Genomic DNA, 27,945 nt, shown 5'->3' with positions numbered 1-27,945 from the left:
CTGGACAACAAAGTGCCCTGTAATGCCATATTTTGACCATATAATTGGAGAGTAATTACAGCTGACAAAACACTCCAGTGATTTTCTCTGTTTCTCAACCTCCCTCTCTCTCCTTCCCAGTGTCTTTGCCCAGAGAAGGGTTGTCATAAACTATGTGGGATATTGTGTGCTGAGTTGGCTTGAAAGCTCTTGAGTAGAGCTGAGGGTAGGTCAGTTTTTATTGGAGCACGATCGCTTATTCAGAGACACTATAACAACACACAAGGGTAGCAGGAACCGGTGGCCCAGAAAAACACTGGTGCGCCACATGACAGCTGACCCTCGCTCGCTGACGAGACACCAGTCTCTCTGAAAAGCTGTGTGCTCTAAGTGATTTGATAAAAAAACGATTTCAGAAAGACTGAGCCTTTTCTCTTGTCTCAGATCACACAGTGTTTGTGGTTAGCTGAGTTCTCTTTTTGTTAAACTCCACAGAGTCTTAACCAGTACTTCACTAATCATAGATGTTTGAGGAGGTGACCCTGAAATCTCAACCACAGAAAAAAAAAAGTTTAAAAAGAAGATCCTTGGCAAAGAATAGTGTATAGTCAGATATTTTTGTGAATGTTGGCAGTGTTAACGCGGAAGGATCGAGGCAAACAGTAAACAAGCTTGAGAACAGAGGAAGAACCTTTGACAAAGTCAAAATGTGGATTTGATGCAGATGTTGGCATGTTGTTGTGTTCACATTGCGCTGGTTGTTCCAGATTGCTGGGCAAACATTTTTCTTCATGCATAGTCTTTCATTCTGAAGTCCACCCTCCTGCTGGGGCAGTCAGTATGAACATAGAGCCTTGGGGCCTGAGCTCTGTGGTATTCTGCTGTATAGCAATCAAACACAAAACACATGAAACACTGCAAAACATTACAGTTTGACAAACGTCTGGAGACTCTGTTAGATCAAGGCTCCAAAATAAAAGTTCCATTTCACCACTCACAGTCTGACCTAATGTTTGCGTACTGCTAATGGTTTCAAGAAACAAAAGCAAGCTGTCTGGAGTTAAACATCTCAACACTACAGTCTTTTATTGAACTAATCTTTGGCCAGCTCTGCTATCTAGGAGTTATCCTTCAGTTGAACGCGAGTTGTGCTACAATTCTGGCTGTCATCCTGTTACAATGTGCGTCATGCGGTATGATCCAGCCTACTGACAGACTGTTCACTACTGTAATGGACAGACAAAACCTGGAATCATATTTAAAAAGTACAATTGAGCAGCCTGAAAAAACATCAAGACTTTTTTTTAAAGTTGAGACATTTTATTTGTAATGTTCTCAACAAAAGATGTACAGAATAGAACATGTTCTGAGCTGAGTGCTCTACCACAGACAGCCTCAGTACCCTCGTCTCTGGCTTCAGTGCATATTTGTATGCCTTTGTCAGGAGGTAAAATCATGGCTTTGAGGGCCGGAGGGCGAGTTACAACCATGGCTGTGCTGCTGGTATTGTGGTAGGTGGTGGATGTCAGATGGCTGGTCCATGGCTTTCAGCCTGCTATCGTGCTCTACCACTTAGCATGCTAATTAATCCCAACCAAAGGGCCGTGTCAGTCACCCCACGCTCCGCCAGGGATGCTCCCACTGGGCTCATCCTGCTTTAATTGAGCACGTTTTTCAGGAGCCCGCTGTCCCTGGGATTACATTAGATCCCTCTAATTCACCCAGCCTGCCACCGGTGTGGGCAAAGTGAACGAGAGAGGGAAGGAGCTACATGAGACATAGAGCTGGGAAATGTATAAATAAACCAAACAAACAAACAAAAAAAACAGACTGAGTGTTTATTAACACCCCTGGGATGAAAAAGGAGGTGAGTGCAGGAAATCATTAGCGCAGGAGAGTCAAACTAGGCTCGTTTGATCTCGCTGATGGAGGAGCAAATGTAATTTAGCGCGCTGCAAGTAATTTGTTTTAGCAGTTAGCATGGGTTCCTTTTAATTTCATTTTGCCTTGCATCAGTCTTTCAAATTAAATATTTTTATTTTGTACAAAGCGGATCTTTGTGAGCCTCGCGGCTCAAAGACCAGCCCTCAACAACAACTAATGTTTATTCATCTTTGCTTGTTTGCATGTGCGCTAGACAGAATCTTGACAGGAGTGTGCAGTGTCGGCTTTTATTTGAGTACTTTCTGTATAATGAGGCAACTCAGATGTACACTGTGACAGCTAGCAAATCATAGTAGGAGAATAACAAAGTGTTTTTGTCACTGCAGCTCTAATTATTGGGAAGACAGTGCTGAAGTGGCTGCATCTGTTTTGGTGTCTCACCTTATGTCCTCATTCTACTGAAAGTTGTTGACTGTGCAATCTGTTTATGAAATCAAGACACTATTTTCCAACCTGGGTAACTGAACAGTTCCCAACTAATAACATCAAGTGCTCACTTAAAATATCATTTGTAAACTAAGCAACCTGTCACAGTAAATCTTATCAACAATTCACAGCTGACTGGCCTTTCACATATTAGCTCACATAACTGATCTACAGATTTCATTTTCATGGTTCATCCAGCGAGGAGGAGCACTGAGGGGTCGACCCCGCGTCTGTGGGACATGGTGTAGTATAAGAGCACAAGTGGGAAGTTTATCTCAGCCTGTCAGGGTGTTGCCACTTAATTGTTGCTACCACCCATGACACACGGGAGGCCTTCCCCTGTATCGGGACCAGCTAGTCTCAGTTCTGGTGAGTGGGAGAGAGAGGGGAGTCTTATCAGCAGGAGATGCCTGGGACATTGTTGCTCTGGAGCACCTTATCAGGCCTGTGTTCACACCAGTGTGGAGCACCTGCTCTCTCTCGCCGGCAGCAGAGATGTGAGATGCCCTCCTCTGGTTACAGAGAAGCAGAGACACAAACAGGGTGCATCATTTTGAGAATGAGCTACAGTCTTGAAACATGGGCAGCCATTTTGGATGCACGGGAGGCGGTAACTCAGACTCCAGGTCTTCTTCTACCATATGCAGAGTTAAATGCCTCTTATTTTAAACAACTATCTCCTGGAGGATCCTTTCAAAATATTGCATTTCCTTCGGGATTTATTTCTACTGTATATATATGGCACTTTTCTAAATGATAATCTGCTATGTAGTATTTATTGGAATATAACAGAGAATATGTGTGTAAATGAAACCTTCCCTGATGATCTTCACATACGTATGTTAGCATCTTGTACAAGATTTCAAACCTTTCCAAAGCGATGCATTCCTAGCTGCCATTACAGACTGATAAACAGCGTGTGCTCTAATGTGTGAGCACCGAGGGAACTCTGCGTATCTCAGCTGTGTCGCTGGCAGAGCCTGCAGGGGTTGTTAGCATTGACAGCGCCGGTCTTTATGCATGAGACTTCCAGGCAGATTGTTGGCAGAGCTGGGCAGTTTCTTTCAGACGGGTGTCAGCTGGCTGCAAGCCTTGCAGCCTTCTCCTCCTCCTCCTCCTCCTCCTCCTCCTCCACCTTACTCCCCTTCCCATCACGGCAGACCCAGAGAAAGGGCTTTATGGAGCCCCATAATGATACGTGGCGAACGTGCAGCACTGGGGTGATTGTTAACAGCAGCAGCTGCGCAGATAGCCTAGATGATGGAAAATCAGTGGGACCTCATTTTGGTTTGCCAGTATGAATATTAATGGCTCGTTTCCAGGCCATGGCTAATGATGAGGAAAATTCCCTAATAAAAACTTGATGTGATGGGCAACGACCCGCAGGGTCACTGGAGACAGTCAAAGTTAATAGTGTGCCATCAGGTGTGAGGAGTTAAGTGATTAGAGGCACAGAACCTAATCCTGATGTTTTTCTCCCCCCGCAGCTATGAGTCAGTGTGGAGGGAGGGAGAGCTGGAAGTGGGAGGTGAAGGGAGCAGATGAGGTTTATATCTGTTGACAACAGAGGGTTGCAGCCCGTTGTAAAGCATACGTCCAAGTACATCCAAGCCATGGATGTAACAAGTAATAATAGAGGTGACAGGCAGAGATTATTTTCTGTATAAGGAGGACATTTCTATATTTATTAAATTGTGTTAAGGTTATATAGCCTATTTCAGAATCGCTCCATTGTGTGTGATGTTATCACATTTCACAGGGAATAGCTTTCATCTAAATTTTTTATATTAGTGCTGTTAGGATATGATATGAAATATATCAGTACTGATATTAAAATAATACTTTTTTAAATATATATATGTGTAAATGTGTTTTTCTCTACAAAATCCTTTTTTTTTTATCATTGAACAAAAGATTCCAAACTTGTCTAAAGTTATATTTTGTGTACACACAAGCAGCTGTACAAGAACCTATATAACTAAACCTATATAAATGACAGTCTAAGATCCCTTTCACATTTACTTTGTTTGATCCAGACTTTCAGACTTTTCAGCTTGATCTGAACCAAAATTACAGGTGTGAAACCTCCCCTAGAACAAACAGCCGAACCTTAGTCCAATGAAATGAGATGGTCTTGGATCAAACTGAACCATCGTTCGGTTCGTTTCTAGTGTGAAACATTTTTGGATGGTTTAGACTTTCAGACCAATTACAGGAAGTTCCAGCAGGCTATTGTAAGAGCCAGAAAAAGGAAAAATAAGCTGCATGGAGAGAGGAGTTTTAATTGAAATATGGTCCGATGACATTATAAAAAGTCAACCGGAAAAAACTCATAAAAATGCCGACACTTTCCAGGTATTTTCAGAGAGGATGAGAGAGAGAGGATATGAGAGCACGAGAGAGCAATGCTTCCTGAGATAAACTGCGGCAGGAGTATACAGAGGTGCACAATGCCATTAGAAGAAGCAGTGCATCAACCAATGAAAAGCACAAATTTCCTTTTTATGACGACCTGGATAGCATTCTGGGCACTCGACCAACAAGCTCACCCATTAAGGTGGTGGAGTCTTCCCCAGTTTCAACTGGGTTAGCTGTAATAATATAATTATAGTGGCAATGAAATGAATCTGTCCATTTATTTTTCTCCATTAATTCAAACAGTGATAGAAGGCTACCCGCCAAATTGACGACATGCTGACGTCAGACTCACACCCGTCTATAAACCAATCAATGTCGAGTATAGAGAGACGCAGCTTACGTAGGTGATGATGACAGGGTTTAGGTATGTCATGTAAAGTTCTTTAGTGCGCTCACATAATTGCGATGTGAAACCAAAACTAACTGGAAATCTATACAATGTAACAAAACATGAACCTTGGTTTGGACCTTGGTTCAGACTTTCGGGTGTGAAAAGGTCCTAAATTGATTATTTAACTCAGAAACAGATCAAAGAATAAGACAACGAGTAAGAATCAGAATGACATTCAGTGCCAGCTTTTGATATTTGATAGTTTTCAATGCTCGGTGCTACAAACACATTTCATTCGGGACCAAAAAAGTATTGAGGTTCAATACCCAGTGGTATATTTCACTAGCTCTAACAGGTCAGCATCTCTGGGGTGAGAACAGGGCAAATATGCCTGTTCATCTAGCTTGAAATTAATTTCTGCTTCCATCTACTCATCTGTGCAAAACTCCCCCACACTTACTTCCTCTCCTCTTCAAAACCCAGTTTGTCTTGACGCTGGGAATTCTGCTTTTTTTAAGAGCATTCCACAAATAGTCTAAAATTGATTGTTTATGTGCGTGGCCAGATTGCTGTAATGAAGATGCCAAATCACATCATTGTTAATGTCTAGCATGTGGGGTAATTAAAATACACACCAAGAGGGCTCATCTCAGGGGAGTCACTATAACCGCAAAAACAATGCAATTTGATGTATGTAATTATCTCAAAATCCTTCTATTAATCTTTGATTAATCCAGCATCTGCTTTGTGCCTCAGTTCCCTGTTGGCTTATGGAAACAGAGTGCAGAACTGGGGTGAGGCAAGGTGTGTGTTTGTGGGTGTTTGTGTATGTGCCCACACTTTTGTGTTGCAGCAGTGTGTTTTTTTTTTGTTTTTTTTTTATCAGATAACCAGTAAACGCTTCCCACCGCCAGGCACCCCGGAGCCTCGCCTGTAGCCCAGAGATTCGCCTTGAGATGATTCTGGAAGGAAAGATACTGGGTGCTTGTGTAACAAATGGATTTTTAAGACAGCAAAGTGCTGCACCTCTCTGTTTCTTCCTTCCTACCCTGGTCCTTGTCAGGTGTGTGTGTTTGTGTGTGTGTGTGTGTGTGTGTGTTTGTGTGGGGTGGGTGGGTGGGTGGATGGGACTGATCAACAGAGAGGCTTACCCTGCGGCAACATCTGTTTCTGGCAAGCATCACTTCAGTAGTACGTTGCACATCTCAGGTTGAGTTAAATGTCCTACCCTCCTCCACACTCAAACAAAAGGAAACATACACATCCACCACTCGTATGCCTCCTGAACAAATCTTTTCATCCCTGGCATTGAAAAGTGTATGAACCTCAACATGGAGTTCCTTTTGCAGATATTGCTGGGCCAACTCTCTGGTTTGACATCATTGGTGCTGTTTTAATATAAATCATTAGAGACTGAACAATATGGAATTAATAATAAAGAGTTTCGTTTAGAACTTTCTCAAATATTCTTTCAGTAAGTTTGGGCACAGTCCAGTGAAATAAAACATAAAAAGAATGCACTCCAGAGTATTGAAACCAGAGGTCACAGACTATAAAGTTCTTATTATTTTATGGAAGGCTTCATTTTTCTGTGCTTCTCCCCCATCGTCCCTCCTTTAGCTCCACTTCTCCCAGTGACTGGAATCTAGAGTTTGCGGTCAAATTGAATATCTTCTGGATAAAGTTTTACATTTGAAGGGAAATTGCATTCAGATGTTGGCCTGCTGCATTTGGCCGGTGCTCTACATGTGGATCAGACCTGGTTATATTAGTCCAGACAGAAGTCTGGTCCTCCCTGACGAAACATTCTTGGCTGCTGGAGGAGGCGTTTGCCTTATGTGACTATATAGACTGTCTCAAACACTCGAGCTGTGCTGTTTTGTTTTCCTTATGATTTTCTTTAGGTCTTTTCTTTCCTGCCATACTTTCATATGACAGTTGGACATCAAGCAGATGCTGTGGAAATTAAATGTTTGATGTCATCACCACAGAACCCTGCTTATTTTAATGATCTGTCCCAGTCAGGCATGTCATGTTGAATTTCCTCCCACTGGCTGAACTTTTAGGTGTATTTACAAATCTGTCTTTTATGGATACCTTTTTATGAAATGTGTGTCTGCTGGACTTATTTCTAAGTAAAGTAATCCCAGAGTTTATTTGAGGTTCACTCCAGTGTAAAGTCACTTAAGCACAGTGTGCAGTTGGGCCTGTGTGTGTTTGGCACTGTTTTTTGGTTCATTATGAGTGTGAATCAGTCTGTAGTGTAGCAGTGGTTAACAGTGACTAAGGAAAATGGGGTCTTAAACAGAAGGTCTGTCGGTTCATTAATATCACAAGTCACAGCTGGTGACAAAGCTGCATGAAGTTGGCGGTTGAGTGGTCATGTTGTTGCCTTTGGTGCAGTAAACAAATTGGACCACATCTCCATTCAGTATGGACCATGCTCGTGTCGCCACCCTTAACATTATTCCCATTATTTTCTAAAAAATTCTAAATTCGATGTAACCGATTTTACCGTCAGCTTCTTTTTTTCATGTCTGTGTTATAAGAAACTAATTTGTGAGTGTATTGTGACGGGCCTGCTGCTCCAGCTCTGTGTGCCAAAGCAGGTGCTGTGTAGCAAACCCTGAGCTCATCAGTCTCCTCCTGCCCAGCTCTATTTGTTGTTCCTCAATTCACAGTGGCGGGACTGGCAGACTGTGTAATGTGTGGGTGAGAAAGAGAGAGGGAGTAAGAGAAAGACAGTCAGGAACGGGAGGTGTGAGTGGGGGATTTGAGAATAAGCATGGCACAGATCCCCGTTTTGACATCCTGGTCTTCCTCTATTCCCCATGAATAATGTGGCACAGCCCCTACCCAGCGGTAGGCCAGGCATGCCGCCATATCAAGCTGCGGTGGAGAGCGAGGTGTCCAGCTTGATGAGACTGGGCCTAGCCGTATTGTAGCCCCACATCCCTCCTACTCCCATCCCCAACCTGCAGAGAGGAGCTCTGGGCTCCAAGATGGCAATCAAGGCTTGATTTGCCAACACATTTCCAATGATTAAAATGTAATTAGCACAAGCGAGCACCTCCTCCCCAGCTAATTTCCACGCACGCTGTGACAGGCAGGCGGTCGGCGGCACCCAGGCCCCAGCAGCAGATGGAGGAGGATGCAGCAGGAGGGGAGAAAACCATTTTGCCATGTGACTGTTCGCATCAGAAAACCATCAGGACGCGCAGCTATCTGGAAGGAGCTGTTAGGAGGAGGGAATGAGGAGCCCTTGACGACAGCACATCAAATTGGCACTGTCAGAGCTGACCGTGGCAATGGCTGCCATCCTTCATGCTGTCTTTCCAGCTCCCAGGCATGCAAGCAGGTTGGCCTCCTCGCTGGGCTTTAACCCCTTCAGCCATCCTGCAGGACAATCTGGCTCAGACTGATAAACAGACACCATCTTCTGTGCAATGGGGTGCTTTAATGAAGCCCGTATCAACCATAATTAATTCTAAGGTCACGGATAGCAAGCAGCATAACCTGAGGCTAATGTCACTCATGGGGGCGACAATACGCATCCATCACAGATCTACACTTAAGAAGATGGCATTTACGAAAAAATTAGAGGCAACTTGTAACACTGGAGACAGCAGATCAGATATATATATATATATATATATATATATATATATATATATATATATATATATATATATATATATATATATATATATAAATATAATAAACCTGTTAAATGTACCCTGTTTGCTTTAAGAATTATCGTTTATGCATGTAATTTTTGTCTTGATTAACTTAACATCTGTTAGTATTTGTGGACCAGTGGATTTCCAGGAGGTTATGTTGGAAAAGGTAACAAGGCATACTTGCCTCGCACGCATCCTTGTGTGATGTGGTTAACTCTTCGGTCCAGACATTTTTCTGCGGGTGGCTCTGGCAGGAGACTTTGGTGAGCCTTGCTGCTACAGACGATAGCATAGCTGCATCATTTAGCATTCGGCCCATAGCTCCTTATGTTCCCCTTCTATTCGGCCAGTATTACTCTCAGCTGGAGAGGATTTAGGACAAGAATAATTTACTCCTACTCCCAGACCAATATAAACAAAAGGCTTGATGCTTGGACAGAGCGCAGGGAAATTTGTAAGAGCACTCAGCCAAAATAGAGGCCCGGGTGAGAGCAGAGGGGCAATCAGAAGTGCTCCGGATACAGGCCAACATCAACAGCTCTTAGAGCTGAAGCTAATGTTTGACATTCCTGTGTTACTTAAACTAAACACTAGGGTCTAGCTGTACAGTATAATGCTGGCCCTGTGTAAATAGCAGTGGGCCTGGGTAGAGTATCACTTTTCTTTGTCAGCCCCCTCCCAGGACTAATGGTTTCCTTATTGTACATGACTGTTGCTTTAAATAAGAGCCATTTCCTACCTCAGCCCGTTAGAAGAGCTAACTCCACTGATCTCAATAGCACCATTGTTGTTGTGTTTTTTCTCACTTCACTATGAAATATTCATTTTTGTCATTCATTTTAAACCTCTGACATGTGTCTTTTCAGTAGACATGGCCTCCCAGGATTGGTATAAAGTGATTTTGACATTACAGTTAACCATAGATCTGCAGGTTTATTCATTCTCACTCATCAGTAGCTGTTCAGATTACCCATAATCGTAGCAATAACTGAATTTTTGAGCTCATGCATACCTCCTAAAACAATACAATACCTGTTATTAATGATGAGGTCTTCCCATCATTCGTGACGTTTCCAACTGCCAAGTGCAAAGCCGAGACTTTCTGGCTTTCCGGCTCTGATTCTAATGTAAGAGTCAGTAAGTAGAAATACAAGGAGCGGAAAAATCCATATATGCAGGGATTCTTCTCCCCCGCCTCAGGTTGCTTTATGCATGAGGCTACGCATTAGTTCACTATGATCACTTATCAGTGAGTGACAGCACTGACTTGTTTGTATGCCTGAGATGTGTTTTTTATCTTTTCACAGTTATCATTATTTGTTACTTTTTGTTACCTTTTTTTTTCTATACTTGAGCAGCGAGTGTGAGGGGAGCTTTGGCGTCTTCACTGTAAGGACGATCAAATTGCCTGCCCTTGCCTGTCAGGCCTGATCTCAGGATTTTTTACTTTGCTCATTATAAAGGTATTTCCATTTTATTAAGTTTTCCCTTTTTTCCACCCTTTGTCGCTCTGGGAAATTTGCATACCTCTATTCCTAGGGAAAAAAAGTAATGACAGCAATTTCTTTTCTTTTCTCTCCCCCACTAGCCGTGTGAGTGCTTCGTTTAGTGGCACCTGCGAAAGCGACAGGCGCAGGGATGAGAAGTGAAAGAGAGCAGTTGATTAAATCATCATCAAGTCGCAGCACAGAAAGTCAATTCTGCTTGCCGTCTACAATGATATCCTTTTATCTTAAAGTAATGAGCTATGGCACTTTTGCATCGGGTAATACGATGAGTTCCATTAGCATGTTCCATTTGCTTCACAAGCAAGGGCAAGTCATTCCAGCCGTCTTCTATCTTGGCAATCAAAGCAATTGGCTGCACAGCCAGGGAACAGGGAAAAGGAGAGAGAGCAAAAAGAAGGAACACAAGAAAGAAAGAAAGGCTCGTAGTGTGTTTTTTTTTTTTTTTATGGATCACAACACAGTGGAAAAAACTGAAATGATGTCCATTATTTGAACCCCTTGCATGCCTGTGTTCCCAGGTGTGTAGTGTGCACAAGCAGAGAAGCAGCTAATGAGTGCTCGGTCGCATTACCGTTGTCATATTCTGAGAGGCCTCAATATATGGAAGCAGTTGAGACAGCTAATACTGCTCATCAGATCTTGTCTGCTGCTGCATTAGTCAGCCCTGTGTGGGAGGCCACAAGAGAGAGCGAAGCATTGCAGACACGCCTATTTATTCACAAGCAACAATAGATGTGCATTAATACACGCAGTGTGCGGCTTTTTCTATTAGACACTCACGTGTAATCAGAACCTGCACTCGTCTTTCATTACCGTTATTTATTCTTCCAGCTGATTGTCTATAGGGCTGCTGGCTCTCTGCACACTGTATTAAAATGAGGGTGGAATGTTGTGGGTGGTGGAGAAAGAGTGAGAAAGAAATGGAGAGCAGAGAACGTCTGAGGAGTGTTTGCCCAGTGCGTTTATTGCCGCTGCATAATTTATGAGCTGCTGGAGCTGACCATCATGGCAGTGTGCCGCAGGCGGCCCCTGGGGCCGTGTGGGACAGGCCTGTAAATTGGATGCTATGCTCCTGCTGAGCTCACAAGGCCCCTTTTTACTGTCCAGCCTGAGAAACAGACCAGCCACGAGCCCAGCCAGCTACCTTTGAGCTCTGCAGGGCCCCAGATCAGCAAAAAACAAGAGATGGAAGCAAAAAAAAGAGAGAGAAAGAAAAAATGGCAGGGCCTTCTGTCACTCAATCCCTAGGCTGTCAATCATTTCACCCCCTTCCCTCCCTCCCTCCCTACTTTAATCGACACCCACCAACCCCTCCCTGCACTCCCAGTCCCCCCCCGCCTACACACACACACACAAATACTGTGCCAACCCCTGCCCATATTCCCCCCCAGTGCCTTCTTCATTACCGACTCCAGTGCTTCTCTGCACCTCAGCCATATGCACAACGTTGAGGGCCGCCAGTCACCCAGCATCACACTAATTAGTTGATAAAGAATTAAGTGGACCTTGAAATTGAAATTGGAAAGAAAAAATGAAATCTAACCACTTTTTCCTCCCTCCATTACAAAGTTCCCTTCCTTCTCTTGTCATTTCACCATCCCCAGCCTCAAGCAGGAACACACATCATGGAATTATAATTCTAGTGGCGGTTAGTGTTTTGAGATTCCAGCTCCATCTGAATTTCACATAGGTTTCAATGTTAACAAGAGCACGGCTGCTCATGAGAAAATTGCTTTGTTACACATTCCAGTTCTTGTGTCAGCTAATGAAGTGATCTGATGATATTCAGACACTGAATATGAGTATGATAAGTTCGTCATTAAAGAGCTGATAAGATATGCCATTTGAAAAGGTAAATTAGATTATGGCACTCATGTGTCGGAACTGAATGCAATCCAAGCAGGAGCAGTTATAAAACAGGGAATACACATATTATTACCAATATTCAGCTTTACCTTTCTTTGTCTTGCAGTGTGACACTGAGAGTGACCAAGACGACAAGGTAAGCCTGCCTTTCACTGTCATTTTTTATGTACTATTAAATGTGCTTGGGTTATTTTAGGCATCCTTTATCAGGTTTCAATAAGATTCAAATATTATACTTTCTTTAAGGCTGAGAATTTAATGTAATTAGAATTAAACATCCTGTTAATAACTATGAGAAAGCCTTAATTAGCAGCGCATTAATTATAAATGACTTAATGATGTGCAAAATCTAAATCGAACTGTTCTGGGTTTTTAGGATTTAGATGACATTTAAATGAGACTGCTGTGACAGCCAGGGCTGGTGGTGCAGGCTTTCTTTTGCTTAAAGCCAAGCACTGACTGGCATATCCACAGTATGAAGTACATTGCATATATTTGTATATCCTGCAGGGCTTTCCATGAGGATATGGGAAAAAGTGGGAAAAAGCCAGTGGGAAAAAGTAGCCAGCTAGGGGGGTCCGGGGGCATGCCCCCCCAGAGAAAAATTTTGGCCATAAAAGCCCAAATTTGGTGGCCTCCGGAACATTCTAATACCACTATTCCAATCATATTCACTGATCTTAATTATTGCTTATTTTAATGAGTTTGCCTACCTGATTGTAAACATATGGTGAATTATTGTAAAGGAGAATTAGGCTTCTTGTGTGTTTTAGCCCACACAGTCTGTAAATAGCTGTTAATATTTAAAACCAACCTATTCCTGACTGATCAGAACTTTTGTAATTAAGACATAATTTATTATTTTTTAATGTATTGTTTTACGGGAAACATAAATGTACTCTTATTCAACGAACATAAACAAGGTTATTTTAAAGGGGAACATGTTTTTAATCATTTGTTTTTTAAGAAGTAGCCGGCTGGACTTAAATGAGCAGTCGGCTGTTTGGCCAGCGGCTGGCGCTTCTGGAAAGCTCCGTATCTTGTGCCGCATCTAGCTATCTATCTGCCTGCCTTTTGCGACACACGCCTTTGCTAATTGGAAATAACACAATCCTATAATCAGGTGTTCATTGTTTATTTCTGCTCCTATAATTTCAAATAACACCTCCCACTGTCAAGATCTATAGCATCTTTCTGTGGTGTAATAATGTGCTATATTTGCTGAGAGGTGCATGGTTTCAATTTTGTCACCTTTGTTTCAGCTTTGCACTAAAAAACATAAAATAAAACATTTGCAGGGAAACATAATCAATCACTAACAAACAAGTACAAAGGTTTTTAAAAATAACAGAAGCGCCAACTGGAAATAGTCAGAATAGTTTTGTAAGGCTTGGTGAGGTTTGGCCTGATGGTGGCAGTGCAGAAAACGTCATGGAATCACCAGATTCAAGAGACATCTTCCTGTCTGGAGTAGAATCTGTACAGGAAGTGTTGTGTCTGTATGAGTAATGGACCAGGAGATACAGCACACTATACTGGTGTGAAAGTTGAAGGTTTGGGCTGATGGTGACACTTATGGTTATATTAGTGTCACCATCTTATTGTTGAATGGTTATAGTGCTACAACAATGGACAGGTTTTGTCATCAAAGCCAATCAGAAGAGGAGTATTAGAGATACTTAGTAAAACAGAATGACACACAGAGAGTGGTAATTGTGTAAATTCTACTACTTTGTGGAGGTTATACAAGAAAACATTTTTGTTGGTAAAAATGAGTTAGAAAGTGTTAAGTCTAGCCCTAGTCATGCACACATTTCATTTTCATCAGTCTCTTGAAGATGTCACTGAGTTTAGCCTGATTCACCTCTTCTGTTTTTACTATAAAAAGGCTGCCAAACCGTTTCCTGTTTGCAAGAATAAAAAAGGAAGTCGATAAAATAAATCGAACTATAAACTATTTTTACATCATTATTTTTACTATTTTAATGATGGCTGCCACATTTTTGTCAAAGCAAAGCTTATTGATTACAATACCCGAGTGCTTTGTAAGTCTCTACGAGTTTGTTTTTAGCCGTCTGTCTACAGTGATATTTGGTTCAGCTCCATTTATAATATCCAGGTGTTCACAGATTGAACGAACCTTATAGATTCTAAGAGCAGCCATATTATCCAATGACTTCTAACCAGAGATCTAGATCCACTCTAATGATTTAGTAATGCCATTTGCTTGTGGTGTTTAGACTGTGCAGCAAATTGAGTCATTACTCAGTGTTGTCGATTTAAATTGCTCCTGTCTCGGTGGCAATTCCTTTTTGTTTCAGGAAGAGAGAGAGAGCATGGTGAGCTGTAATCCCCCCAGTGACTGTATTAATTCACCCTGGCTCACGTTACGCTCCTGATGAACAGCGCCGACTACACCTTCCTGTCATTGATTAATTGTGTGTTAAAGTAACAGAGGAGTGAATTAGTAAATAGGGGACCCCTATGACAGGGGCTGACTCATGTGTTCTTCCGCAATGTGAGGGAGTAATTGGAGCTCCCACTCAACACTTTTACCCCCTCCTCAGTCCACATCACCTCTGCCACTATCTGTTTCTGCCAGGCGCCGAGCACGCTACGCTCACCGCCACTGTTGTCATTTGCATTCTGTGGACAACGTGGTCTACTTTACAACACCGCAGCAGAGAAGGACGCAGGAGAGCAAAGTCGTTTTAATGGGTCAAATGTATTCAGATGAGGACAAACGTGGCTTATTTAGTTTCCCTTCAAAAGCAGGAAATGGAAAAAGTGTTCCTAGGAGAAATCATGTTCTGCCTGGTGTAGAAGGCCTCTGCCGTGTCGGCAGGAGCTGCCAGGCTCTGATAAGAGACAGCTATTCGCATCTCAGAATATGTGTGCACACAATCCTGCTTGTGTGTTTGTGTATGAGTGTGTGTCTGCGTGTGTTGGAAACTGTCAGAGCATTTGCTCATTACAAAGGGACCTGTAGGATGGGCTCTCTCCAGCATGACATGTTAATGGCATGCTGGGAGAAAGGTAGGAGGCAAGCTCACTGCAGCCATCCGTCACACAACACTGGTATTATTAGCTCTATATACGTTATCATTAGCATCTCTGCTTAGGCCCACATTATCACTGCTCCTCCTTTCTCTCTGCCAGTATCAAGAAGTTCATTCAGAGCTCAGCTAATGAGCAGAGCCAAGGTGAATACTTGTGCTTTAAAGGTCTACACTGTATTTAAGAAGCATCACTGCATGTGTGTTGAATATGTAATAGTCAATTTTGTCTTGTTCTATGTTCTCTAAAAGTCTAGTTCCTTATCTACACTAAAACCCACAATAACTGCACTAAAGCATTTCGCGTCAATTTTAATTGCTCATTTTATTCTCATGTTGTACGTATTGAATAGGATGGTCTCCTTTTTTTTTTTTCAACCTATAATGTACAGCGGCCTGCTTGAGGGAACTCTTTGGATCATGTGATTTCTAAATTGGCATCGGGGCGCATGCAGAAATGCCTGCTGAGTGGCCAAAAACCTTGTCCCAAAGCTTTTGTTGGCGAAGATGTCCACTTTTGTTTGTCACTATCATGTAGCTTGGCCCATCTTCCACTCCTGAAACACAGTCAGCAAAATGTGCTTTTGCACTCATCCCCTCCACGCTCTAACCTTTTGGAGGATCCAAGCAGGATCAGGTGGTCATTTTTATTAGGTCTAGGCAGGACCGGCTTGAGCAGCTTTTTCCCAGTTATGATGCTCCTGCTTTACTGGCAGGAAAGCACACTGAAAAAAAAAAGCTCCATAGCCTCAAGTGTCTTTCATGTGCATCCACCAAAGTCCCTGTGACATTGCCTCGTTTCATAGTGTAGTTAAAACCAACAGGTTTCCCTTGAAGGGGGGCTGTGAAAATGAAAACATCACTTAACCCTCAACATGTGTTTTTATATTTTTTTATTCATTTATATACATATAAATATATCCTGCCTTTTTTATTTTCTTTTATAACATGCATGCACTGACACATTCACTCAACATTCATCTTTTAGATTACAAATCCAACATTGGCAAATTTCTGTACCTTGTCTTAGCAGTCTTTGTAATATTGCCAAGAGTGCTCAGGCACTCACTCTGTCTGGACTTGCTAATGCTTAAGTGATTTTTGCTTGTAAGTGGCACCTTGAAACTGCCAGTCAAATATTTTAGTATGAATATCTGCTAGTGCTCAAGTGCATTTTCCAGCTTAACTGTTCAACAATGGTGTTACGTAGACCTTTTGTGAAGACAATGACTCCGTGCTGTCATCTGCAGGACTTTATCACTCTGTAGCTTTCTTTTATCTCTCTTTCCCTTACCTCAGGGCTTTTTTTATATGGAGACCACACCTTTACTAAGTGTTATTTACTCGCTCTATCAGCAGCCACAAGCCGTAAATGCCATTTTGAAAATGCTTTGCGTCTTATTAATGGCCATGCAACGGAGTGCTGTAATTTGCTGTGCTTTGCTCTCATTGGAGGCGAGGGATCTAAGTGGGTGCTTTAGAGCAGCCGAGGGAACCTGTTTGTCCTTGACATAAAATAAAGATCTGAACTGGTAATATATTTGCTGTTTCTCTTCCTTTATTGTTTTGCTGTGTTTGCCTTCAGGCAATTACAGCAGAAGAGTCGTGTTTCTCAATCACTCGGCAGCACTGTACATAAAACCATTTTATATCCTCCTCCTCCCCCCCAAACCCACCCTCTTTCCACCGCAGTGGGAAGGATGAGTAATAAAAAGGAGAGAGCAACTTGTCAGCGTTAAAAGATTATGTGTTTTGCCCCCTCCAAAGGAAGAGAGTAGTGTTTACAGGCTTGAGTGGGTGCTCGCTAGGCCGAGGCTGAGGCTGATTGCACTAGAGTACCCTGTCAGCCAGTGATTTGTCATGTACTTTATCATCCTTGTCACTCTGCAGAGCGTTGTCATAGGTAACGTTCCCGCCTGCCCCCTCCCCCCCTCTGTGCTTTGTACCCAGTCAGTGTAGGAAATTTGTATTTACTTTGGGGGAGTGTAATTTGTTCCTCATGGATAATATGACCCTTAGCGGAGCCGGATCACGGGTTAGTTGAAGTGATATTTTCCGGTAATGGTAGTCGTACATCATGGCTGTCAGGCCGGGTTAGGAGGCGAGCACATTACAGCTCCATTTTAGCACTGCAGGCATCTGGGATTATTTTCCATAACCAAGTATGACATGACCGCTCTGCGGAGTGCATTAAATTTTTACTAGCTTTTTTCCCTCCCCCGGCAACTTCTGTGGCTTTTCCCCCGGTCTGGGTCTCGGGGCTGCCACAGTGATGGATACCCCCGGAGTCCCAGTAGCCCTGGCCAAGGTTAGCGGGTGTCACAGACCTACACCGTTCCCCTCCATCCAATAACCGGCAAATCCCTGCTCCCTCTGAGGCACGTGTACACAGGCCCACAGCTCACCACTTCAGCCAACCCTGAGCCTCCACTCGCCTCCACACACACACAAAGAGAGATACAAACCAAAGGAACAAGCATATTCCCCTTTGAGAAGCCATTAAACAAGTTACTGAGAATGTTAGAAGTAAAAAAAATATGATTATACCTCAAAGTTTGTCCCCTGAATCAGTTTTCACTGAAGCTAGACAGGTAGATGAACATTTGGACACTTAACATAAAAGTGCCCCACCCTCCTTCCTTCACGTCCATGAATAGAGATCGTCTTTACACAAGGCAGCGCTTGTGATGGCAAACAGCATGGTGCTCCTGAGCTGTTGATTGCTTTCCTTTTCTTTTCTATTCTTTCCTACTTCTCTTTTCTCCCCAATTGTGATTCCTCTCTCCTTGGCAGCAAGGTCAGCAGTGTAAATGCCACCTCTTGCCATTGACAAATGGTCGCCCCCCTGTCTGATAATCAGTAGGGTCTCAGAGGTGGACGAGCAGGCGGAGCTCATTAGGGCGCCACAGATGAGAAATTAATGTGGAGATTCCAAGCCTGGCAGAGAGCTGCGCTGATGGGCCCTGGGTGGGGGGAGGCGGGGAAGGGGTGTAGGTTGGGGGGGGGGCGTGGATGGATGGGACCCTGTCTGATGGATGGCCAGGTCAGCAGGCAGCAACACTCCCCAGACAATCCCACACATACACAAACGTACACACACACACATGCCTGTCCTCCCCCTGTAACCTCCCCTTCTCCTTCCCCTCTACCAACCTCCCTTGTAGTGCAGCCCCTCCACCCAGCAGTACAGTAATGACTGCAGAGCACAAGGCCACAAGAGAAAAGGTCAGAGGAGAGACATTTCAGCCCCTGACTGACACACTGGTAATTAAATGGAAGTAGCCTAATTGACACAAATTTCCACATGCCTTTTTTCTTCTGAAATGAAATGGTGACCTAAGGTGAAAATGTCAACCTGTCAATGTCCTTTGCAGGTTGTTTATATTACCTGTCTGATATTCCCATGCCAACAGATTACATCTTTTTTATCTTAATTTACACTCGTTGCACCATTGCTGGGAATGTGCCTTTGTGTGTTGGTATGTTATACTGTGAATGTGCTTTGTATTTAGGTTTTTCAGGCTTATTTTGAGATGCTGAGGTGAAATTTGCTCAAAGGGATATTTGAGCAAAAGGATTTTACACATCAAAGTCTGTTTATAGGTCTTAGAGAGTACTACTGCATATGTGAAAAAAAGTTGTAGAGGACCTTTTGTGGCTCCAGAGGGACCTGTGAGAATATAGGTAAATTACCTCAAGTGATATCACTTGAAGAATACAAATTTGAAAGTGAAAAAAATCTGGGGTTGCAAAGTGATCATTTTGCCAGCCCTCTGCTGGTCTTCCTTACCTATTTTCTTGAATACTATAGTACCTTTATCAAAGTTTGACAAATCTACACACACAAACCCCCCCCCCCCCCCCCACTAGACTTGTTTATGCAGTGTAGCCATTGTTACATTCGAGGAGACTTAAGGAGCTGTGGTGGTGAATTGAGAGTCAGCAGGCTGGCTTGCCTCTGGGGCTCTGACCCTCCTCCATCCTCCTCTACATTTACTGTGACCCATTTACAATAGCTTGCTCTAGAGCTCGCACCACCTCATTGTCCCAGCAGGTAAATCCTCATTCTGTCACAGCACATCTCCACTTGCTAACACTTACAGCATCAGATGTGCACAATAATCAACATGTCATTAATGCTGTGTTGTTGGTTTTTCAAGGGTTCCCATGGGCATTGAAAACCCTTGGATATGACAAAAATAAAATAAGGCCTTTAGAAACTGGTGAATAGCATTTAAAGCCTTCTATGTTTTAAATCCCATCATGAAAGCTTCTCAGCTTTTTGTTCCTCTTTGTATCCTAGCATCAACACATTTCATTCAGAAAAATAATTAAAATAGTAGTGTTTATACAGATGTTCAGGTTTTAAAATTAATGATCTTCGAGAGCAAGATTACATTGTCTACCAACATGTCAGCTCACCAGCAGCTCAAGTTACATAGATAGAACAGAGATGGAAATAGAGTCCTGCACTCACATTTTCACCATCAGCACATCTTTTGACATGAAAATCCTCCAATTTGCTCTGTGCAGCGGTCTCATTTCTGACAGCTGTATGACAAAAAGATTGCATACACTCATTTAATGAAAATATCGAGTGGAAATAGTCATGGATGGAGAATGATTTTTTTCCATTTGATTCTAGTTTTACAATTTCCAATGAAAAACTAAACAGACTATTTACATAATCATCCACCATTGGCATTCAACGTGCATGCAGAAACAGTATATGTCTGATAAGGCATCTACAGTGTAAAAAGGCAGCCTGTTGCTCCGTATTTATTAAATGTGTCTGAGTTTATATGGGACCTTCAGAAGTGTTTAAACTCTAAATTGAGCATGTACCTGTTAAATATTTGTTGAATGGTCAAAAGAAGCCAAATTATTCAAGTCATTTGGACCCATGCTGATTACATTGACACAGCATAATCGAGATGTGTTTTTGTTTGTTTTTTTTATTTGTAAAAGTGCTGCCACTCCAATGCACCTTTATTCTAAAGCAAATGGAATGCAATCTTAAACTTGTTGCATCTTTAAAAGGCATCGGTATTGCTTTTTAAATTGCCTTCTGATGGTTTTTGATAGCTTTCAGCATGGTAGGTTTGGTGTTGAAACATAGGCTTGTAGAAGGTTTGACTCTTACCTTGAGACGTGATATTATACAAGCCCTAATGTGTTACTTGCCACTAGAGTGCTGAACCTCACCATTCATTTATGGCCAACAATAAAAGGTAATAATGCACACGTTTGAATAGGACAAGGTTGCCAAGTCCTTGAAATTGAATGGAGAAAAAAAACAGTTGCTGCAGTGAATTATGTTTCAAAGGCAATGATTCAATTCCCAGCGCAAGCTGAGAACACAGGGAATGGAAAATAATTCAATCAGCAGCAAAAACCATAAATATGCTGTTTGACTGAGATGTTCACTCCTGTGGAAAGAAAAAGCCATTTCCATCTTTCCTGACCTGGAAAAGAAAAATGTCTCAGGCAAATTGTGTACATATATCAAAGACTTTATGAGATTGGCCACATACAGAGAGGCTTTGGTGTGGAGACAAAACCACAGTTAAAGAAATATTAAGTCCAGTATATATATGTTAAGGGAAAGTGAGAGTATAATGTGGCAGACATTTTCCTCTTTTCAAGTTGTGTACACATGATGTAATGATCAGGCTTCTTGCAGTGAGACTCCTTTGTCAATAGGACATAGAAGGTATGGCATATTATTCTTGGTAACTGATTGAACTATCTGTTAAGCACATCATTAGCTCTCCCCATATTTCTAATAATGTCACTAATGTTGGTTTAGCAGCTCTGTTAAGTCAAACTAAATTACATTTTTAATACCATTGACCTGCGCCATAATGAACTTTCTCCATATGGTGCCATTTGTCAGGTGCATTGACAGTAACAAAATGGAGGGCTGCTGGGTAAGAGTGTGCTATGGTGTACTGTGTATGTAGAACCTTCTGGGTCATGTTAGGCCGATCAAGAGTGAGCAGCGCCCTGGCTCCTCAGGTGTCTGTCCTCATCTCTATTTATGAGGCAGTGTTGCCAGTTACCGGTCTTTAATAATGTATGGAGTAAGACCTTGGGTTCAAACCAGTGTCTCTAGAAACAGGCCGCTTATGAAAAAAAAAAATTGGTTGTTGTTATGCAGGAAGCCCTTCACAGCGCCTATCACTTTTCTCTCACGCATTCTCTCTTCATCCTTCACTGTCTCTCTATCTGCCCTCTCTCCCTGTTGAGAGTGAGTTCTCCCACACGCCAAGGTTAAACTTTCTCGCTGCACTCGGCGGATGTCAGTCAAGGCCCCGGCTCACCTGCACAGAAGCCCCCCCAACTGGGCCAGTGACTCTCACACAAACCCTCTGCCCCCTCATTGCCCTTTTGTCAAGCCAATGATTTCTGCAGGCAACTTGCTTCAGAATTGACTGGCTCTCTGTCTTTCCACTCTCCACAGCAACCTCAGCTCACCCACAGAAAATGGCTTTATCCTTGTAGCCAAGACAGGATTTCTCTATCTGCTATTTGTCAGATGGCAAAAGCAAACCCAGTACACTTAACATGAGGAGTGTTAATTAAACCAAATTAACAAGGTTGCAGACTAAAATGCAGTGAGGATACTCCAATAGCAGAGATAATGTAGCAAGAATTTGATCACTGAAATGCTCTTTAATTAAATGTAGTAAAAATCTCTCCTTTACAAGATCTGTAAGAGAGTAGAAAACATAGTTTTCTACTTTTATGCACGCTCTCACATTCTCACTATTAAGTTTTTGAGATAAATTGTGCTTTTTACCCCTAGCTTCTCCGTAATAACCCAGTGATAAGTCAGTAATAGTCATTAGATTGGTATCCTATTTGGCTAATATTTTCTAGTTGTACATGAAGTATTTCCAGAGAATCATACTGAAAGTGGAACAACTCCAAAGTAAACAAATATGTAAAAAAAATAATGTGATGACTAACTTTTCATGTAAATCAACTTTTGGAATGGCTTGAATAATCTAGTAAGGATCTTTTGGCTTGCAATATTTGTAATTGTTGACATGAGATTGATTATAATTTGCCCCAGAAATGTACTGCATAAGTCTCACAAGTAAATGACTGCTGTAGAAGGCCATATCCCTAATATCCCACTGTGTAAGCCACAAGAGGCAGTGAGTCACAACAGAAGAGGATCCTAAATGAGGGAAATGGAGAGCAGGCCTGTCAGAATGACAACGCTGTCCCAGCATGCATGGCGGCAGCCACAAACAATCCTAATGACATCAGGGGCCCTGAGGAGGGGCTGTACACTGTCAGCTCCTGGGCTCTGGCCGGTCCCCCGCCCCCACATCCTTCCCTTGCAACCGCCACCACCACACTGCTTGTTATAGGCGGTGTAATTAGGTGGCTGAGCTTGTTGCAAGTAGCCCAGGTCACAGAGGCATGTCCAACCCTTGTCCTGATTGCTCCTTGGGGAATTATTGACAAAACACAAGGAGCATTGCATGTTGGGCTCTAATTATGTGTACAAGACATAGACGGCCCCGGGGAAATTAAATGAAATTCCCCAGCTTGATGGGTCCTCCACACTCATGGGATCCATTCTGTTTCTTATTAAGCCCAGCCATTGTCTGGCTTTATGAGGCTGCTGTGTGGAGCTAGGCACCATCTAAATGCTTTTAAGTGTCTCTCATCACAGTGGCAATACATCAGTGACTCATGATGGAAAATTGCCTGTCGATTGTGATCTACACTGAAAAGAGTGTAAGCAATAAAACAGTAAATATATTTAACTAATGCTCGCTAATATTGTAAATATAGGGTGTGAAATGGAACACCTGCTTGGCGTTTCATTGTGTAATCAGTTTCCTGTCACAGCAGCGTGGTCTGGACACATCCAAACACCTCTGCTCTAATTCCCTTGGCCCAGATATTGGACAGGAATTGATAGTCTCCTGCTTGTGCAAATGAAGTGATAAGGGGTCTCACCCAGATTACACAAGGCCTAAGTGGTGCTGAGAAAGCTTATGGAGATGAATGAATTCATGAGGCTGCCTGACAGATTCTTAAGAAGCAATGTAATAAGGGATAAATCAAACAGCTACCATTTTGCCTCTGAATGATTTCAAATTAAAGCCGAGGGAGATGGCAGACCTCCCGGGAGAGGGTGAACTTCAGTATAGAACTGTGGCTGACCCTTATGTATATTTCTCTATCATTAGAACACCCTTATGGCTACTGTTTAAAAAAAAGCCTGCATAAGCAATAAATACTCCATTCCTTTTGATTCTACTCAGTGGGATGTAAGCTGGCTTTGAATTGCCAGACTGTGGGGGCAGGCCCAGTCCCAGAGGTCTGCCCACCGATCACTCTTACCACCATTAATAATTGAGCATATTATGTTGTAAGATGGTGGCTTGTCCAGGACTATTTTGGAGAAATCTATTATCTCTAGTTCTAATAGCTGTAGCTCTGTCTCACTCGTGTATAAAAAATGATCGAGTCATACCTACTACAGGATGAAAGCTGATTTGAAAATAACATTAACAAGAACAAAGAGAATATCGCACAAGCATATGTCAAGGCTACCAATAGTACTCACTGAGCGTCATTACATAGCTCCAGCAAACAGCACACAATTAGGTCAGATCTTCCTCTACAATACTCTGTAGACCACTGTTGCCTTGCTGTGATTATCTTCCATTGATTGCTCATATGACAGTTTGTACAAGCAAACACCAAAGCCTCAGATAAACACAGGCCTTTATGAAACCAGTATCATACATGAAAATGTCAGGTCACCTCATTGATATGACCTGCATCACAACAACACAGCTCTCTGGTCAATTAGGAATGGGCATAGCGCAAGGACTGTATCAGCCCGTTCCACCCAGTCCCTCATGCCCCGTGGCTATGCAGACAGCCAGCTCACTAGTACAGTGAGCGCACACACACTGGAAATGTTATCGAGACTAGCATTCGGGGAATAATTGGCAGAAGATGCAGATTTGCTGGCTCCCGCGCTCTGAGGCCAGAGAGAAGAATGTGATGTGTTTCGAATGGCAAGTGGAGGTGAGTCATACTGACACTACTGGCCGTGATGATATTTCTGCTTGGCAAAAGCTACATAACCATGGGAGGGCGATAGAAAGAATGTCAGAGTGCAAACTAATGTGAAGATGGCATTTGGTGTTAGCTGTCATGCGTCGGCTTGAGTTATGCGATTTTAGCATCTGCAGTCGCAACCCAGACACCAATCTCATGATGTTGATCAGGGCTAGGTATCATCTAGTCCACGTCTATCCTCCCTTTCCTAAATCCACTTCCTCCTCTTCACACATAGAAACATGCCATACGAGTGTGCACAAGCACACACTTACAAGTGAGCATATGTGTCAGCTCACAAAGTTGTGGGCATACAGTTCTAAATAACAAAGCAAAAGACATGTGCCTGTTGGGTGGTGAGATAGCTCATTACCTATGAGCGACCTTCCATCTGCACTCATGGCTGCTCTGGGAGCCATTATGATTATGATGGAAATCTCACAAGCCATTACTGGGAGACAGCACAGGGCTCACTGCAGACACACTAATGGACTCATTTGTAATTGGGAGAGAGGGAAATGACTCTGCGAGCTAGCAGTGGCTTTGTTTGATGGAGTATGGAGGAGCGCATACTAGATGTGACAAATGAAACAGTGTTAGTTCTCTATGTGAACTAAACTGCTGTGCTTCCTTGATCACTGCACACATGCACACACACATACAGATGGGTGACAAATTAAAGGAAAAATCAACATAAAGTGTCTTAGCAAGGTGTTGGGCCAACACATGCTGCCAGAACAGCTTCAGTGCACCTTGGCATTGATCCTACAAGTCTCTGAACTCTACTGGAGGGATGAACACCATTTTTCAAAAAGATATTCCCTCATCTGGTGTTTTGATGATGGTGGTGGAGAGCACTGTTTAACATGTCAGTCCAAAATCTCCCATAGGTGTTCAATTGGGTTGAGATCTGGTGACTGTGAAGGCCATAGCAGATGATTCACATCATTCTCATACTCATCAAACCATTCAGTGACCCCTCACGTCCTGTGAATTGGGGCATTGTCATCCTGGAAGAGACCACTCCCATCAGGATAGAAATGTTTCATCATATAATAAAGGTTATGACTCAGAACTACTTTGTATTGATTTGCAGTGACCCTTCCCTCTAAGGGGACAAGTGGACCCAAACCATGCCAGCAAAATGCCCCCCACAACATAACAGAGCCACTGTAGGGGTCAAGCATCAGACCTGTACTGGTTTTTCCTTTAATTTGTCACCTGTCTGTACAAACACCATCCTCCCTTTCTTGTTGTGTCAAGCTGTGACTTAACTTCCAGGAGCCTGTTCATGTTCTCTTTTGATGGTGGGGTTGGGCTTCAGGGTTTGACGATGAATCTTTGGAGCAGGAAATGTAGGGAGAGTTCTTAAAGAATACATTTCTGAGAGGTACTTATGGTGTTGAAATTGACTGGTTGGGGTCAGTTGGGGGGGGTAATGTCACCTCTTAAATCTTGGGATTAATGGTAAAACCCATGCTTATCCCTCAGCAGGTTATTCAGTCAGGACAGGGGAACAAGAGCACAAGTGGGGGCCTCCGAAAGATTTAAGTGTACGATTTTATTGGTGTTTTGTGTTGGTTTTACTTGTTTCAGTAATTCATCTGGGACCATACATGAAATCCATATTGATCCACTCCCACTGTTTACCGAGACACTGTAGAGCATTTTTCACCCCATAACTTATCTCTTTTCCTCACAGTTTATTTCAGTAACATCTGGGAAGTAAACTGCTGAGGTTTATTTCCTACTTCTCATTATTTTTAATTAGCAGAGATTTCTTGTTTTCTGTTTGCATTGTCCCTACAGTGTTGCTCCACACATCGGTTATGATTTTCTAGTCATGCCCCAATTCCAGGAGGATTAGAATAACCATAAGTGCCATTGTGGTAAAACATTAGCTAAGCTTTGTTTACAACAATAGCGAAATATGCTTTAAAAGTTGAGGTCTCTTTTAAAATTGATGATGGTCTGGTTAATGCAGCGTATGCCAAGAAATATTTTTAGTCAAATATTTTGAAGGATGTCTGCACAAATCATAAAATATAATCTTGTATCTCATTGCATATAACATGAGCACCTATATAGAAGTAATTAGTATATGTTGACAGGCAGGAATTTAGGCATAATATTAAACTGTTAGGAGCTCAAAAATATCACAAAATACGGCCTTAAGAATTAACAGAGAGTTGACTCAACACCTCTCAGATACAACAAAAACTGTAATGTGCATCAAGACTCTAGCACTAGGCCTATCATATTGTTTCAGAATACAATATGTTACAATGTGTTGATGATATTCTACCTACCCTCCATGTGCAATGTTTTATGATCCAAATTGATTTAATAGACGACGCAAATGACTGACTCGCCATAGTTTGACAGGCGCCAGAATTTATTTTTACAGTGACATCAACTGATTGTTTAACAAGGTTGTATTTTATGGTAAATACCTCAGTATGAAAGGGGAATAGGTAAACTACTGCATAATGCATCCAATTCTGCGTGGCAGTTTCTGTGTTGTTAGTTCACATCCTACCTATTAAACCAACAGGACATTTAACTGCATGTTTATACAAGGAAGCTCCCTCAACAGGAGCCTGACAGGGGCGAATCAGAGAGAGAGATGGGAAGGAGGGGGGGCTAATAAGATTGCTCTGACCTGGGTGATTTATAGATTCATTTGTGTGCTTGTTTAGGAACCTGATCTGCATTATTCATGTCCACAGAGGAGCAGTACTGAGGACATTAGCTGGTTAACCCCGGCACAGGTTAGGCCACATTATTTTAATGGTCATTGCGAGGGCAGGCCTCTCAGCCCCATTGTCAGAGCGAGAGAGGGAGAAGAGGGGAGAGGAAGAGGGAGCGCACAGCTCATTTATTCCAACCAAACAGCTATCTCCCCTACACAGAGAACAGGTGGGGCCAGGGCATTATTATTCAATTACGTCTGTTAACAGTAAACAATGCACATCGCTTTAAAGCTCACAAGAGAAGGGTAATTGGTAACCGAATGCCTGGCGACTTTTGACTGCCACACGTCCCATTATTTATCTGTCACATGCCACCTGTCATGCATACGATGCGACCGCAGCGTCCCATGTTTTCTGCACATGTAATTACTATTCATCTCTGTAATGATCATGCCTTGTACCCATAAAATAGACTGCACCAGCTTTGACACGAGGCTACATTTGTCATCATCTCTGTAGATTGATGTGACAGTTATTAGTGACACACCAGTCTCCTCGCATGAAGGTGCCACAGGAAAAACTGCCTCGACTACATCACAGCACCCATTTAATTTTGATGTTGTTTGCCTTTCAGCTTTATCTTTCTAGGTTAAATTTTTTTTTTTAATTTTCTTCTTCTTTCAGCAATCTATTTAAAAGAAAATCAGGCATATTATATCAGGTAAATTAGTCACCTCATTGTTCTTAATGATTTACCTGCTATTTCACCACTGTAACATTCAAATAATACTGCCGTAAGGGACATATAGGTGCCTATGCTGTGATATTTGTGAAATATCCTTCTACTATGTATCATAGGATCACTTAACTGTGACAAATCATACACACACACACAACACACCCCAGTTTAAGGAAGGACAAGATGTGATAGCTTTCCCTCCATCTTCC

The 27,945-nt window shown here is 42.5% G+C and overlaps 1 protein-coding gene across 16 annotated transcripts in view; it reads left to right on the top strand.

The window, feature by feature from the left end:
- The window catches only part of auts2a (activator of transcription and developmental regulator AUTS2 a), a 479,781-nt gene that overhangs the window by 358,524 nt on the left and 93,312 nt on the right, over positions 1 to 27,945 (top strand). For all 16 annotated transcript variants that reach the window (XM_044369937.1, XM_044369938.1, XM_044369953.1 and 13 more), the window contains one exon: positions 12,259 to 12,288. In XM_044369937.1, the coding sequence (XP_044225872.1) occupies positions 12,259 to 12,288 (30 nt within the window). The remainder of the gene's footprint in view (positions 1 to 12,258; positions 12,289 to 27,945) is intronic.

This window comes from Thunnus albacares, chromosome 13 (genome assembly GCF_914725855.1).
Source record: "Thunnus albacares chromosome 13, fThuAlb1.1, whole genome shotgun sequence".
NCBI classification, from domain to species: Eukaryota; Metazoa; Chordata; class Actinopteri; order Scombriformes; family Scombridae; genus Thunnus; species Thunnus albacares.
Note: the sequence above shows the minus strand (reverse complement) of the source record. Positions and strands in the feature narration are given on the sequence as shown.